Genomic DNA, 15,364 nt, shown 5'->3' with positions numbered 1-15,364 from the left:
GGAAAAAACAAGAGGAAACAGGCTACCTTGCATAATGACTTAGCCACTCCCAGTCTCTATTTAAGCCTAAATTAATAGTATCCAATTTGCAAATGAATTCCAATTCAGCAGTTTCTCGCTGGAGTCTGGATTTGAAGTTTTTTTGTTTTAAGATAGCGACCTTCATGTCTGTGATTGCGTGACCAGAGAGATTGAAGTGTTCTCCGACTGGTTTATGAATGTTATAATTCTTGACATCTGATTTGTGTCCATTTATTCTTTTACGTAGAGACTGTCCAGTTTGACCAGTGTACATGGCAGAGGGGCATTGCTGGCACATGATGGCATATATCACATTGGTGGATGTGCAGGTGAACGAGCCTCTGATAGTGTGGCTGATGTTATTAGGCCCTGTGATGGTGTCCCCTGAATAGATATGTGGGCACAATTGGCAACGGGCTTTGTTGCAAGGATAAGTTCCTGGGTTAGTGGTTCTGTTGTGTGGTATGTGGTTGTTGGTGAGTATTTGCTTCAGGTTGCGGGGCTGTCTGTAGGCAAGGACTGGCCTGTCTCCCAAGATTTGTGAGAGTGTTGGGTCATCCTTTAGGATAGGTTGTAGATCCTTAATAATGCGTTGGAGGGGTTTTAGTTGGGGGCTGAAGGTGATGGCTAGTGGCGTTCTGTTATTTTCTTTGTTAGGCCTGTCCTGTAGTAGGTAACTTCTGGGAACTCTTCTGGCTCTATCAATCTGTTTCTTTACTTCTGCAGGTGGGTATTGTAGTTGTAAGAAAGCTTGACAGAGATCTTGTAGGTGTTTGTCTCTGTCTGAGGGGTTGGAGCAAATGCGGTTGTATCGCAGAGCTTGGCTGTAGACGATGGATCGTGTGGTGTGGTCAGGGTGAAAGCTGGAGGCATGCAGGTAGGAATAGCGGTCAGTAGGTTTCCGGTATAGGGTGGTGTTTATGTGACCATTGTTTATTAGCACTGTAGTGTCCAGGAAGTGGATCTCTTGTGTGGACTGGACCAGGCTGAGGTTGGTGGCGGGATGGAAATTGTTGAAATCATGGTGGAATTCCTCAAGGGCTTGAGCCAGGTGCTTAAATACGGTTAAAAATCTGACCTATGAAGATTGTCCTTTCAGGTGAAAATGGGATGCAAACTGGCCCCCCCTTTTTTTGCCCCCCCCCTTCATGAAAATGGTTTGTGTGCTGTAATGATGGAGTCCTCCTGGAAGGTTGCAGATCATAGTATACTGCTTAACTGCTGCGTTGAGGTTAATGCAGCTAGACATTTTAATATAAATAGTTGATTTCAGCCCTTCTTCGCAGCACACCATTTATGAAGTTTCTTCAGATTTTCTGTCTTCCAAGGACATCAAAATCTCCTTGTTACCAAGACAGAAAACCATTCTTTATACCTCCACAGCTGCCACCTGAGCCTGTGACTTCAAAGATTAATTCTAGGGCTTTGGAAAATGTTTATCTTGGTCTTTCAGGACATAAGAGAAGAGTCTTCAGTTCTAAGTTCCAGTGGCTTTTTAAGGGACCGTAGTAGCAATGAAGGTTGATGCTAATTGTATCCTTATCCAGTTTTAACAACCTGTTTTCTCTGCTACAGATCCTTTTTTCCCCTTCAAGAAGAATCCCTTTGTTAAAAAGGGAACATGGCTTTTCTTTGTGTATGAATGATTTTTAGCTCAGCAGATAGTAGGGTTATCCATTAAGAATAACATACAAATATAAACGTACCATGTATAAAAGTAAGCAATTAAAAATGGTACCATTTTGAATCTAAAACCAATATGAAATATGATCACTTGCATATTTAGCTAAGAAGTGGTGGATGTGACACCGTCTGTACCAACTAAATGTACTCAGGTTCACAGATTTCTTCTTCTTTCCTTTATTGCTGAATATGTTTCTAGACCAGTGGTTCCCAAACTTTAACAACCTGTGAACCCCTTTCACTAAAAAGTTAAGTCTCACAAACCCCCTCTTAAAAATGAATATTCCAGGGATTTTCTCCTTTACCTGAGTATAAATGATAAAAGCAGTGATCTTGGAAATATAACATTTGTTTTTCTGACATGCTTATTACACACTATTTATTATTATTATTTATCATGACAGTATTTTTATAAATTATAAAAACGGCAACTCTCTTACAAGATCTCACGTTCGTAGCTTGTATCACTTTGAATAAGCCTGTTATAAGACAAGGCTCCTACGTTTCATCAAGGAGTATCAGATGTGAAACAGCATGAAGGGATTTAAGAAGCCAACTCAGAGTTCCTCCTACACAAGCATTCAGGTCTTGAGCAGTCCAGGCAAACAATGTACGTTACAACAAAGCTTAAACTTGTTCTTTGTAATAATTTTGAAAACAACACTAGCTGCCTATTTAATTTAAAAACAGCAAAAAAAATCCAGCTTTCTTTCCATTTCTTATAAGGAATCTTGAAGTTTAAATCTACTCAGTGTGATAGATATGCTTGCTTTGATCTGTTTAGCCTTTGGAAGTCCAGGGGCTCCAGGCTGTTGGCCCCGTGCTGCCCGGGGTCCCTATGGAGAGCTCTGTCCGCCATTAGGAAATTTTTTCCCGGGAACCCACTGTAACATTTTGCGAACCCCCGGGGGTTCCCGAACCCCAGTTTGGGAACCACTGCTCTAGCCCATCCCTTGAATTCTGGAGGTGATTGTGGTAGCTTCACTTCACTTTTTTTGCACTTGTGACCCTCTAGGGATTCTTCTTTATGCCACTGGATTGTACCTGTGTTTCTAGGTAAGTATCAGTTTAGTTTCTTGACAACTTGACAGTTTTGAGAACTGCATGATTTTTTTCAGAACAATTTCAGAGATGCATATGGGGGCTAAAATATGGGGTATCGCCACATGCAGTTTACATATTATATAAATGTAACTATAGTGGCTTGGGCCAAGAAAAAGGTGCGTTCAGCAACGCCGCAGGGAAACTCTCTTCCATCCTTGGGGCACCTGTTCCAACCCTTTCCACCCCCAGTAAACTTACACACACCAGAACAGTACAATGAATGGAGAAAAACAACAGGGGGATAAGATAGGGAGAGCGGTAAAACAAGGTTTACATCCAACACGAGGACCTACAGGCCCACAATATGAAAATATAGACATCGAACAATGCATCTAGAATCAGAGTTCAGGAATCCTGGGTAAAGTTCTTGTCCAGCAGCGAGTCTTGGGTGCTCCTGGTCATCTTCGGCAGCAGTAAATTTTCCCCAACAAACCCCTCCAGTGCCCTCTTTTGTCACTCTGTACAAACCTACACAGAGCGAAAATCTCCCCACTTAACTAGCTACAGCCTCCCTCCTTACTCCCCATGCAAAGTCACAAGCTCTAGTACTCCATAGTTCCATACAGCTTTGGTGACAGTGATACTGGGTCTGGATCTGGTTTGTCCTCACAGTGCTTCTTCTCGCTTCCGTCCTGGGATGTCCCAGGTCAGCTGCTCTGTCCCTTCTGGGCTTCAGGCTGGTTCTCTACTGCTTCAGTGTGTGAGGTTCGTGCGCGCGTACACACTCTCTCTCTCCTCTCCTCTTCCTGGAATAACCAGCAATTCCTCTGCCTGTGTATGAACTTTTAAAGGGGTCATGCTCTCTAAACACCAAAGGGGTAACATAAATATTAGGGGCAAAGAGTCCTGTGGCACCTTATAGACTAACAGATGTATTGGAACATAAGCTTTCATGGGTGAATACCCACTTCTTTGGATGTGTGTAAATATTAGGTTTCTTTAAACTAGAGAATAGTGTGATTTTGATATAGTCTCTTCAGGTTGAAATTATCCCAAAGTGCAGTTAAATTTTACCAATATAATGACCAAGTAGATTTCAAAACACTTTACAAACCTGCATGATCAGCAGTGTCTCTTGCACAGACTTGGATACTGCAACCTTTTTTATTAGGGGCAGAATGGGGATGGAAAGTTGATCTGGATAATGGGCCTATTACCAACGCTTTCAGGAAAGTGCGATGGATTTGTTAACTTCTACCTGGACATAAACCAGAGACCAGCAAAGGAGTCTTTGGTGTAATATCTCATATGAAGGACAGAACCTTTATTGGTCCAGCATTCTTAGGGTGATGTTGCAATTTTAGTATTTGGGTAGGAGCCTAACTTTGGAAGCCTACCTAAATATATGGACTCTATCACCATCCTTTATGAGCCCCTCACAGTAACCTAGTCAAGAAGGGGAAATATTATCCCCTTTGTATGCTCTTAAACGCTCTGTAAAAGAAGTATTTAATAGAGCTGAGGACTGAATCCAGACCACTGATCCAGTGCCTTAAATGAAAGGCCAGTAGCGGCTAAGGAACTTCTCTTGTTGTTCACCACCATAGTGACTTTTTATATAAGGTTTTTGTTACTTTATATAAGTTTTTTTCAGTCTCTTCAAAAACTTGCTCCAGGTGAATTATTGCGGAGATTAAAATCCAAAATGTTCCAATTACAGCTCATCAGGAGGAGCTTGTACTACTTCAATTAGCATGAAGCAAGTTCTTAATTGTTTTTATTTTATTATTTTTTCTTTAAACATACCTGCCTGATCCCATTAGACTGAAAATAAAGAGACATTTCAGTCAACAATTAAATATTGGCATATCGGGACGAAATGATACTGGAATTCCTTTGCTAATCTAATTAGCTCTTGGTAATAGGAATATACTGTTTTATTTGGTTTTGCAAGTCGCCCATTTCTTTCACTACAGTGGGTTATGAAGTTATGTTGCCCCTCAATTTTCCCCTTCTTTCCAACATCTTAACCCGTCTCTGAAAGTAGTAAGGAAGGACAAGGTTGATAAGTTCGCTGATTTAGAATCAGGAGTTCCATACTGAATTTTTTTTGTTTTTTAAAAGAAAATATGAGACAAAACTACACTTGAAGGCTGCAGTCTGACATTAATTAAAACAGCACTTACAGCATAAGTATTGTGCTTAGAGAGAATGGAATGAAATAGACATAATGGAGAGAAATTCTAAAATAAACAATGTTTAAAAACAACACAGACTGAGAAAGACACAAACTTTGTTTTCCTAGCGTGCCATTTCAGAGAGCATTTTCCAATCTGCCAGTCTTGGGAAAGGACCCACTCAACTCTCTTCTGCAGGCCTGGGGAGCAAATGTAGGTCTCTTTAGAATGTTCCATGACACTATGCATATGGCTTCAGTACAAATAGAAGCCGTTACATGGACGAGATTTTAATAGTAGTGCCAGCTCTTTAAAAGAGGACAACTGTAATACTGGGATTTGAAGGAAGAAAAGTAATGGGATAACAGTTCTATTACCCCCACAGGTGGGGTACAATACTTGTTGCTTAGGCATCCTAGTGAGTTGGAAGGAGTGTGGGGAATATAGTTAAAAAAAGAAAAGAAAAGGAGAACAAAGTGTTCTAACTGAGTTGGAAATCTAGAACAAATACATGATGTCTGGCTTTCCTATTAATTGGAAGGCCGGAAACCTAGTTCAGCAAGAGAAAATAAATAAGTAAATAAATTGGAGAACCTGCTCTTTTGGTCTGTTGATGCTGTTTTGACCAAGTTGAGAATTCAGCTATACTAAAATGATCAAACATTGTTTAGAATTTTTTTTTCCAAACTGGCCTCATTATCTGAGATACTCTTTTAAAAGTGTATCAATTAAAGTAATGTAACTTCTCTCTTGCCTGCGTTCGTCTGCGAAGATGAAACCGAGGGAGTGTTCTGTTGGCTTGCTCATAGCTGGGTTCAAAAGAACTACTACAGCTTTATCATAATAAACTCCCTTGTTAGCTGAAAGGGAGAAGTATTTTAATGAGGGGCAAAGTACTGTGCATCTTAAAAGGAGAGAAATGTGCATGTTTTTGCTAATGTTATAGTGGTCTTAGAAAGTCCTGTGATGGATAAGGATCTGTCATTGCTTCCAGGAAGCCCCTATTCTCAGGGAGGTTGGAACCAGATACTTTTTAAAACAACTCCCTCTTGCTTCCCTCTCACCCCCACTGCCAAAAGCACTTTATTTAAAATATGATATACATATATGTTCCTGTAATATTTAAAATTAAGATTTTGGAAAAAGTCACCTTGGGGTTATAAGAACGAACACACATGAGCTTTCTGGTTTTAAACATTTTTTTTTGAAGCAAAGTAATTACTCAAAAAATAATTCTAAGGATTGTTAATATGTCAATTTATTGCACACAGTGAACTGACATGATCAAATGCTCCAGGTGCTTTTTCAGTTTCTGCAAGCTAAATAATATCTTCAGTAAGTGGAGTGTAATGGCTTGTTTTGTCAGCAGTCAACACAAACAAAAGGCCATTTGATATGATCCTAATGGTAAACCTTTGACTGCCAGAACCTGGGACTGGACAATAGGGAATGGCTCACTGGCTAATTGCCCTATTCTGGTCATTCCTCCTGAAGCATCTGGCTCCGGCCACGTCAGAAGACAGGGTATTGCGCTAGATGGACCATTAGTGTGACCCTATTTGGCCAAACTTATGTTCTTAGTATTTCACTGGTGGTAAAGAGGTTAGCTTCTCACCAGCCAGTTGGATTTCCCCAAAACTGAAAGTTACATGGATGAGTTGCTGTAATAGTGCTTTTGAATGATGGGGAATCCTGAGTGGCTGATGTGATGATGATTTTTAATGCTGTCCAATATGTCAACATTCAGGTACAACAGGTAACTTACATATTTAATCTGACAGCTGTTGCACACATTTAGCTGGCAAAATGCTAAACGGTAACTGTCAACAGCAGCTCGAGGGTGGTGATCACTGAAAATATCAGAATACAAGAAATTTCTGGCAGTCTAGCCATAGCATCTGATTTCTGGGACTGTTTTTATTGAAACAGTATGGTTACATTTGGAGAAATATGATACCGGTACGTATGCAAAATACCTTTAATGAAATATTTAGAGCGTCTGTGACTAATCCGTTCGAGTCACATCTTTGATGTAACAAGTTAAGTAACTCATGAGACGGCTTATTGGTCTACTCCTTCAAGGTGCTCAGCCTCCATTGAAATTAATGAGTTGAAAGCACTCCACATCTCACAGTAAATGCTGAGCGCTGATTGGACCCTAAGGGATCAGGTTGTACCATTGTTTCCTGAGGAGTGAAGGCAGAAATCTTTTCAGTCACGTGACAAACTCTCTGAATGATGCTCAGAAGGAGTGAATGGACCAAGTCATAGACTTCTTGAACTGGTTTCATTCCTCTCCCTATTTGTATTGAATCCATTCTTGACCTATGTCTTCTGTTAAACATCCCAGGCTGGCTTGAGCTACAGAAGCCAAATATTTTTTCACCATCCAGAAGATAGTGATTTGGCTTTTAAACGGAGTAAAACTAATAGCAAGTATTTTACAGTTTATTAATGTGAAGGCTATGATTCTCTCAATATTTTGTTTTTAAGTAATACTAATAATTACTATTTATACTAGTGTTTCAAAGCACTTCCCCCCCCCCCCCCAAGAAATGCTGGAAGTATGCCAACAGAGGTGTTTGTGGCCTGTATCACCTATATAGTAGTAATACTGAGAGCAAAATAAAGGCGTTGAACTATTGCATGCCAGAGTGAACAAGTAGAGACAGGCAAAGCAGTAAAACAATGGAGTAATACTATGTGAAATTATATATATTTGCACTGTCTTAAATATTATCTCAGCCGGTCATTAAAGACAGCCTCATTACCTAATTCTAATATGTTGTGAATCTCATGTCTTTCTTAAATGTAATTTTCCTGGAGTCAGGCAATTGCAAGAGAATCTCATATTTCTTTAGAGAATTTCTAGCCCTCATGGCTGCATAAAACTCTTGACAGCACCTTAAAGGCACAGAGACCACAAGGCAAATAAACGAACCCCACAAATTTTTTAAGTAAATAAACCTGATTTTTTTTAAAAGGTCTGAATCCTGACCTTTGAATAGTTGGGGTTGACAATACTGGTTGTATATCCCATCTGTAGGATAATTCCGATACAGGAAATTTCTGATGATAGAATGACTAGCAGTTTTTTAATTAGCTCCTATAATAACTGTACTGTAATAATTTCGTGCTGGGAATAAGGGACTTTCTAAAAAGCCCATGAAACCAGAATAATAGAAAGGGTAACTGCAGATGGAGTAACAGAACAGAAAACCTAGAATAACCAGATATGATGAAAAGGTGTATTCCCTTCCCCCAGTCCTTTATTCTGCTCACATTTGACCATGCCATAAAATGAACATATTATCCTGAAAAGTAGAGAACTATTATCGACCTTTCCGTCGTCCTTTTTGAAACAAGAGTTGCTCTCATGAACATTAGGAGATAAATGTGTGCATTGTAAAGTGTACATTTTATGTGTATATACCACATTATGCATTAAATCTCATGCCTGTATTTGTAAATAGTAATAAATCTGAATTACCCTTTAGCCTTGGTTCTGTTTTTCAGACCTGTGACTAAGGAAACATTTTCCCAGTCTTTTTGGTTCAAAAATGCATTGTGTACAATACAGTATGTAATGCTTAAATAATGTATAAATGATATTGGACAGGAGTTTCCTATCAGTTTTATTAACTTTGACCCTTTCTCTCATTATAAAGATTTAAAAAAAAAAAAAATTTATGGGCCCTTATAGATTTTTGACAGTTGGGTCTGTGTTCCTGGAAGTGTAGAATGGGGTGGGTGGGGGTGTGTGTGTGTACACACAATTAACAAAAAGTCACTGAATTACTGGGAGTCAGCATTCAAGGACATAGTTTGTTTTCTGGAATACTAATTTTTTAAAAAGGGTACATACTTTTCTTGTACCTGGCCCCTAAGTGTGAAATATACCAGGAGGTCTCCGAATAGGTATCACATTTTAAAATGGTAATATTAAGAGTTCATCTGTAATAGTACTATTTTTTGCTCTCTCTTTTGAGCAGGTGGCCAAAAAGATGTCATTTGGGTAAAATACCAGTCATGCCACTCTGCACAGTGAGCATAACTCTTCCAGAGTAGTGTCAGCAGGGACAAAATGGCTGAGTTTGCACTGATCATAATAAGATGCAATGAAGAAAAGGGAAGGGAATGTTCCTAGAGCCAGGAAGGGGTCTCCTGCCAAGCTGTCTTTCCCTTTAATTCCATAAAATACTGTGCATGTTGCACTCATTGCAAATTCTGGTAGTGGAGATAGAAAACTAAGCCTCTGACATTTTGAAACATTGTCTTTCAAACTTGTAGTGTCCCTTTCGTTCATTGATTTCCCATTTAAGAAATTTGTAGGAGAAAAACAAATTTGAGCAAAATTCATTGGTCTAAGATGAGTTGTTAGAGCAATATGATACCCCTCCCTTTCCCTAGCTGAGAGTAGTTCTGCTTTTATTAAGAGTGCTATACATCTTTGTCTGTGTCATAGTGCTGTATAAATCACATGGCAAATCGACCAAGTAAATCAGGAAGCTGTTAAAAAAGCAATAAGGATGCTCTGAACACTGACATTTAAGTCTTATTGGCTCACTGGATAGCTTCATTCATTTTTAGAGTAATTTTCAAGGAGATAATTTTAATTGGTTTTGTTTCTTTCATTTTCAGTCACAACACTGTAGAACGGTGGTGTGTAAGTGGATTTTATTTTCTAAACATTGTTAGGTTATGGCGAGGAACCTATGACATTCTTATGTGGTGGTCATGGGATTAGTTTCCCTCAATTGTAAAATAGCTGACCTTTTCAAAACAAATGTATAGACACTTTGACAAAACACTGATATAGGGCTACAGATATGGAAAGAATTCCACTTGGCTAACATTGGATAAATATCTGGTGCTTTTTACTTCAGAATCTGGGGTAGGGTGAACCTCCATTGAGCAGGATGTTTTAAGAAGTGTTAAGGTTAATTTGTAACTTATCGATTTCATAATTTGATTTCACCATAAAGACACCAGTACGTCTATCTGAGAATGAGCTCAGTAAAATTGTCTTCCATGTTCACATACATCCTTCACATATTGTCTTTCACTGTCAACTAAAATAAATGCCTGGGGAAGACACCTACTTCAGATGAAATTTTCATTTGCAAAATGAGCAGGTGCAAGCAATTGGGGGAAAAAAAAAAGCCAGATTTTCCTAATGTAGCCAGCTTCCTGATCCTCTTCTTTTAAGGATCCCTGAATCTCTTGGTTTATTGTGTATGATCTGTTACCCATTCATAAAAAATTATTGTTATATCTGTTTGTATAGTAAAATATTACTTCCTTAAATTAATGAGAGCTATGTCCAGGTTCACAAATTTATTCTGCACAGAGCAGCAAATTATGGGATCAGTTTTCCTTGCATCTGAAATAAATATTAAAGAAAAATTGGCTGCCTCTGTAGGATTTAGGTCAACTTGGACACAACATACTGTCCTTAATTAGTTTGTATCTGTAGCTTATTAAACACTACAGTTTTTAATATATCATGGGCTCTGCTTTCAAGCCTAAAAGAGTAGTCTAGCAGAAATTATAATATTGGTCACAGGTCATTCACATAGGTAAAGCCTCCTATAAAACTAGCATGGTGACTTCAAATAGGAAAAAAAATCCGAATGGTTGTTGGAGAGAGAGAGAGAATGTTCTACGGTTTTATGAACAAAACTGGGTTTCAAGAAATATTGATTCTGTTACTGACTCACCTGCACAACTGCTGTGTTATCTTGGTCAAGTTACTTAACCTCTGTAGCTTAGTTTCCTTGTCTATAAAATGGGAATATCTACCTTCCTCATGGGCCTGTTGTAAAGTATAACTTGTATTTAATGTTCATAAAGTGCTTGTATGGATGGTGCTATAATGTGCAAAGTATTAGTTGCTATCTTACTAGCAGCAAGTAGCTGTTGTGTTACTAAGGATGCAGGAGATGAAAATCTGAGATGTACAGAATATTGCAGTTGGGCAAAGGGGAGGATTTTTAAGGCACTGTCTCTCTGCTGATTTCACTTTGCTCTCTAGTTGCAGTACCATGCAGGGCTAGCGTCTGGCCTTTTGAATCAACAGTCTTTGAAACGTTCTGCCAACCAGATGGGAGTATCTGCAAAACGGAGACCAAAAGCCCAACCTACAACTCTTGTTTTACCACCTCAGTGAGTAGTGGAACATTTTTGAGAGAATTCTTATTGTGTGATGTTTTTTATTTTTAATTTAAAAAATTAACCTTGTAATATTAAGAGGCTTTTGCTGTGGGCTTGCTCTATAGAGGAGTGAGACCAGTAACTGGATGGGGACTATGGGTACCATGAAAACAATGAATTGCTGCCTGTCAGTCTCCCTGAAAGTTACTTTGGACTCTAACAACAAATCTGAATTATAGGAATTCTCCTTTCCAGATGGCCTTGAAAGTATTTTTGCAAGATCAGATTGACATTGAAGCAAGATTCTTCATTAACTGATCAGTGACTAGGAGATTTGAGTAGGTCTTTTCAGAAAGTCCTAAAAGACTGGAGCCAAAAAGTCTTTGGTGCTAGTACTTTCTTGTCAAATGCCTGTTCTCAGTCCATCTGTTCACCATATGTTAATTTTTCATTGGATTGAAACCTCCTTTACAGGTGACAAGCAATTAAGAGGACACCTAGAAAATGTTTAAGGACATAGACAACAGCACTCTAGGCAGTCTGTGTTGCAATGCCAGAAACACCGAGATACCCACAACTAGGCTTATAAATAAGTAAACTGTTTAAAATATTTAGTTATGTATAAGAAAAGTATTATATTAGGAAATTAAGTGTTAAGTGATTATTCAGGGTACTAACCATCCTTGTAGCTGGTAAAAATGGACTGCTGCCTTTCATGTAGAACAAGATCCACTGATGTATAAATACTGTATTGCATCTTTGTCACTGGAGTCTGTGGCACTGAGTCAGTGCTGGATCTAAAGGAAATCCAAGCTTTCTTAAGATAAAATGAAATGAGAGCAATCGGCAGAGTTTTCTCCTTGTATAGTAACTTTAAACAGCTAGTAATTCAAAAATCTATAAAGTGTTCTATCTTCTTACCAATATATCAATAGCAGGGTAGTTAAAAAGGCTGCTTTAGCAAAATTACATGATGTGGAGCCAAATATCACTCTGTTGTATCAGTGTTACTGCATTGACTTCGGACTGCGGTGGTAACTTCGGTAGACTTTGGTTGAATGTGATTATTTTTCTGGCAGAGGAGTTAAATTTATTTGGTAGAGAGAGACAAATTCCATTTTTAATTATGGTTCATGGGCTAGAGTGTTGTGTTGCCAATTCTCTCAATTTTATTCTGAGTCTGATGACGTTTGTTGTTTTTCCTCATAGCCCCAGCTTCTGAAATCCTATGATACGGGAAAATCTCAGCTTACTCTTTTTTTTTTAACCTTTTTTATTTTCTTGGTTGCAGAGGGAAGCCTGAAAATGTGATCAGAGTATATAATGGGTTGAATAGAGCCTTAGTGTAGTAACTAAACTTGTTGTTACAGTCATATTATTGTTATTTGTTCAATACCTTATTGCCACGTTCAGCATCACTCAGTTGGAAAATATGCTCACCTTAAGGATCAGCTATATTTCTCTTCTCCTCCACCTCACTTTTTCTGCCCTCTTCCTTCATTAACTTTTCTATTCTCTCTCTTGTCACTGTTCTTGTGTCACTTCTTGTTTCTTCTTTCTGAATTTCCTTCCTGCATCAACTTCCAATTGCCACACTCTTACCCTTAGGCTTTACTCCTACTTCTACCCCATTCTGCCCCTAAAATAAGCAATGAAAAAATTAATGTTTACACTTTGTATTGTTAGGCTTCAGAATCAACATGCCAGTGAGGATTTTTTTTTTTTTTATTGGTAGGCAGGGAAGTTCACCTCTTGCAGCCTGTCCGCAGACTCAGACTGTACTGCATCTGTCATACTTGATTCATGTTTGGAAGGTTTTCTTCTCAGTCATGAGAACTAGAATTCCCCCTCCTCACCCCCCAATGGAAGCTGGGTATATGCAAATTCTAAATATTTCCCATGGACCACATAAATTCATCATGAGGGCTGGATCAGACCCATCGTCTGGATGTCTAACTGCTTTGGCCAGTGGTGAGAACAGAATTGTGGCAAGTTTAAGAGGTGTCTGAATTGTTGGCAATTTGAAAGATACAGTTGTTTGAAAATGTGGCTGGCATAGTAATGTCACCCTGGGAACATCTCTTATTCAGATTCCTTCCTGCCTGTGATTAGTGATTCATGGCCAACAAAATAAATTGCAGCAGTTAAAGGATTATTGAGATAAAAGGGTACATTATTAATATTTTCCCGTTGGGGTGCGAACCTTTCCTCTGTGTTCTATCTTTCCAGGTGCTCAAATATTCTCAGGTTTTTGAGGTGGGGAGAGGGAAGCTTACTCAAATATGTTGCATGTTGGGAGATCAGTTGATGCCTCGGTTATTGTATGCATATTATATAACTACATGCTGTGGTGCTATTGCAGACAATCTCCAGTAATCCTGGTTTCTCTAATAGTGAACATATAATTGCGTTTCCGTGGATTAAGATGACTACATGTTGTGCTACATTAATTAATCAATATTTGATGTGCTTGTTCTGTCTGATATTTTTGTATTTGGCAGTTCATTGTTATGTTTAATGTGACATCTTATATCAAAGTATAAAAATGGTGTGACAAATGGATTACGTTGTCCCAATTGTGCTACAGTTTCATGGGTATAATGAGTTCTCCCTTCTCATTTTTCCCCATTCCTCATAACAGCAGAAGCAGCATGGGAAGAATCTTTAGCACAAACAAGATGTTTCCTTGAAAAGGCATTTTAGGAAGTGAAGAATTCTTCCCACCACTTTGCTATTATTTATGCCATGGAAATTCAGTTATCTTGTATCTGTTGTGTATTTGAACAAATAAGCATTTTTTTTTATTTTGACAAATATTCTTATTTCAGCAAAAATATTAAGTTGCAGGTCTTTAGTAGCATTGTCTTTAGGGATTCAGTAACACTTAAATGTTATTCAGAGCAGTAGCATTGCTTCAAATTTTCTTAATGCACGGGGAGATAAAACTAGCTTTGCACTTTCACCAAAAGGTCCATGTGCCAAACCATATTGTAAGCCATGGTCAGATCAAGGAAAACTGAACCAGTCTTCAGCTTATGTTGGAATCCATTTTTGATCAAAGTTGTAAGTGCCAGAACTTGATCACATGTATTATGACTGCAGTGAAAACCAGCTTGCTCTGGTGCTAGCCTGCCTTCCACAGATGATGAAATTCTTTGCACAAGCAGATACTCGAGGACCTTTAAAGCAAACGCTTAGAAGTGAAACTGGCTGTAGCTTGAAGGCAAGTGTAGGTCTTTCCCCGGTTTCAGCAAGACAATGACCTTCGCTTGGTGCCAGACTATAGGCAGTCTGGATTCCCGCAGAACTTTGTTGAAAACTCAAATGAGCAATTCCTGAGGGTGAGGACCAGATGTTTAATGAATTCAGGTACAATTCTATCCTGATGCAGTAATCTATGTCAGACAGAAGAGGAATGCCAGGAAACTACCACTCTACGGCTCAGGAAATAAGATGGATAATGACATGGATAAAGAATTTTCTGAAGGCCTTTCATGCTTGCAGTGTATCCCAAAGGCTAATTATATCCAATTAGTAGCAAATGGAGCAGTTACATTCCCTTGTGAAGCTGGCAATTCAAAACTTGAGTCTCCCAGATGTGGTGGCGCAGTGTGCTACAGCAAATCACAAATAGCCCAACTATTATAGGGTTTCTAAACTACTTTAGTAGGCTATATTTCAACCAGAACCTATTACCTGTGTTCTTTTGCCTAGCAACAGCATGTTTACTCAATAACCCCTTTGGTCTTTTAAATCCTTACACTTCTGAGCTGCAGACCAGAAAGGCTTCTGAATATGCCTCTCTAGTGCAGCTAAATGTAGCTGGTTAAAATATAGAATATTCCATTTATTTGAATAAATGTTCATTAGAAAACTGCCAATGGAAAGAAGTAGTAATCTAAAATATTTTTTCTTAGTGGAACAAACAATTGCAAGGAAAACAAACTTGGTAGATTTATTCATACTTTTTGACATGAGTTTGGGCTGGGATGGGTTAGTCTTAATTACTCTTGAAAGATGTACATATTGAAGCATCAGCATGACATATATATGGCTATAAATTTGGCTGTGGATGAGTATTGTAAGACGTTGAAGGTTTCTCATCTGTTTAAAAGGAGGAACAACCATGTATTTAGTGAAGCCATCATTTATTTCTTATGGGAAAGGCATGTGGTGTACAAACTATCAGGAATCCCTAAACTTAAAAGGCGGGCTACATACTCTATGAAGTGGCTTGTAAGTATTGCCAGTTGTTATTTGAGCGGTTGCAGATATGTATTCCATTC

At 38.6% G+C, this 15,364-nt stretch overlaps 1 protein-coding gene across 2 annotated transcripts in view; it reads left to right on the top strand.

The window, feature by feature from the left end:
- Positions 1-15,364, top strand: part of MED27 (mediator complex subunit 27) — a 182,250-nt gene that overhangs the window by 56,592 nt on the left and 110,294 nt on the right. For both annotated transcript variants that reach the window (XM_073314820.1, XM_073314821.1), the window contains exon 3: positions 10,960-11,090. In XM_073314820.1, the coding sequence (XP_073170921.1) occupies positions 10,960-11,090 (131 nt within the window). The remainder of the gene's footprint in view (positions 1-10,959; positions 11,091-15,364) is intronic.

This window comes from Lepidochelys kempii, chromosome 16 (assembly GCF_965140265.1).
Source record: "Lepidochelys kempii isolate rLepKem1 chromosome 16, rLepKem1.hap2, whole genome shotgun sequence".
Classification (NCBI taxonomy): domain Eukaryota; kingdom Metazoa; phylum Chordata; order Testudines; family Cheloniidae; genus Lepidochelys; species Lepidochelys kempii.
The sequence above is the reverse complement of the archived record's forward strand: the minus strand, read 5'-3'. Positions and strand labels throughout refer to the sequence as shown.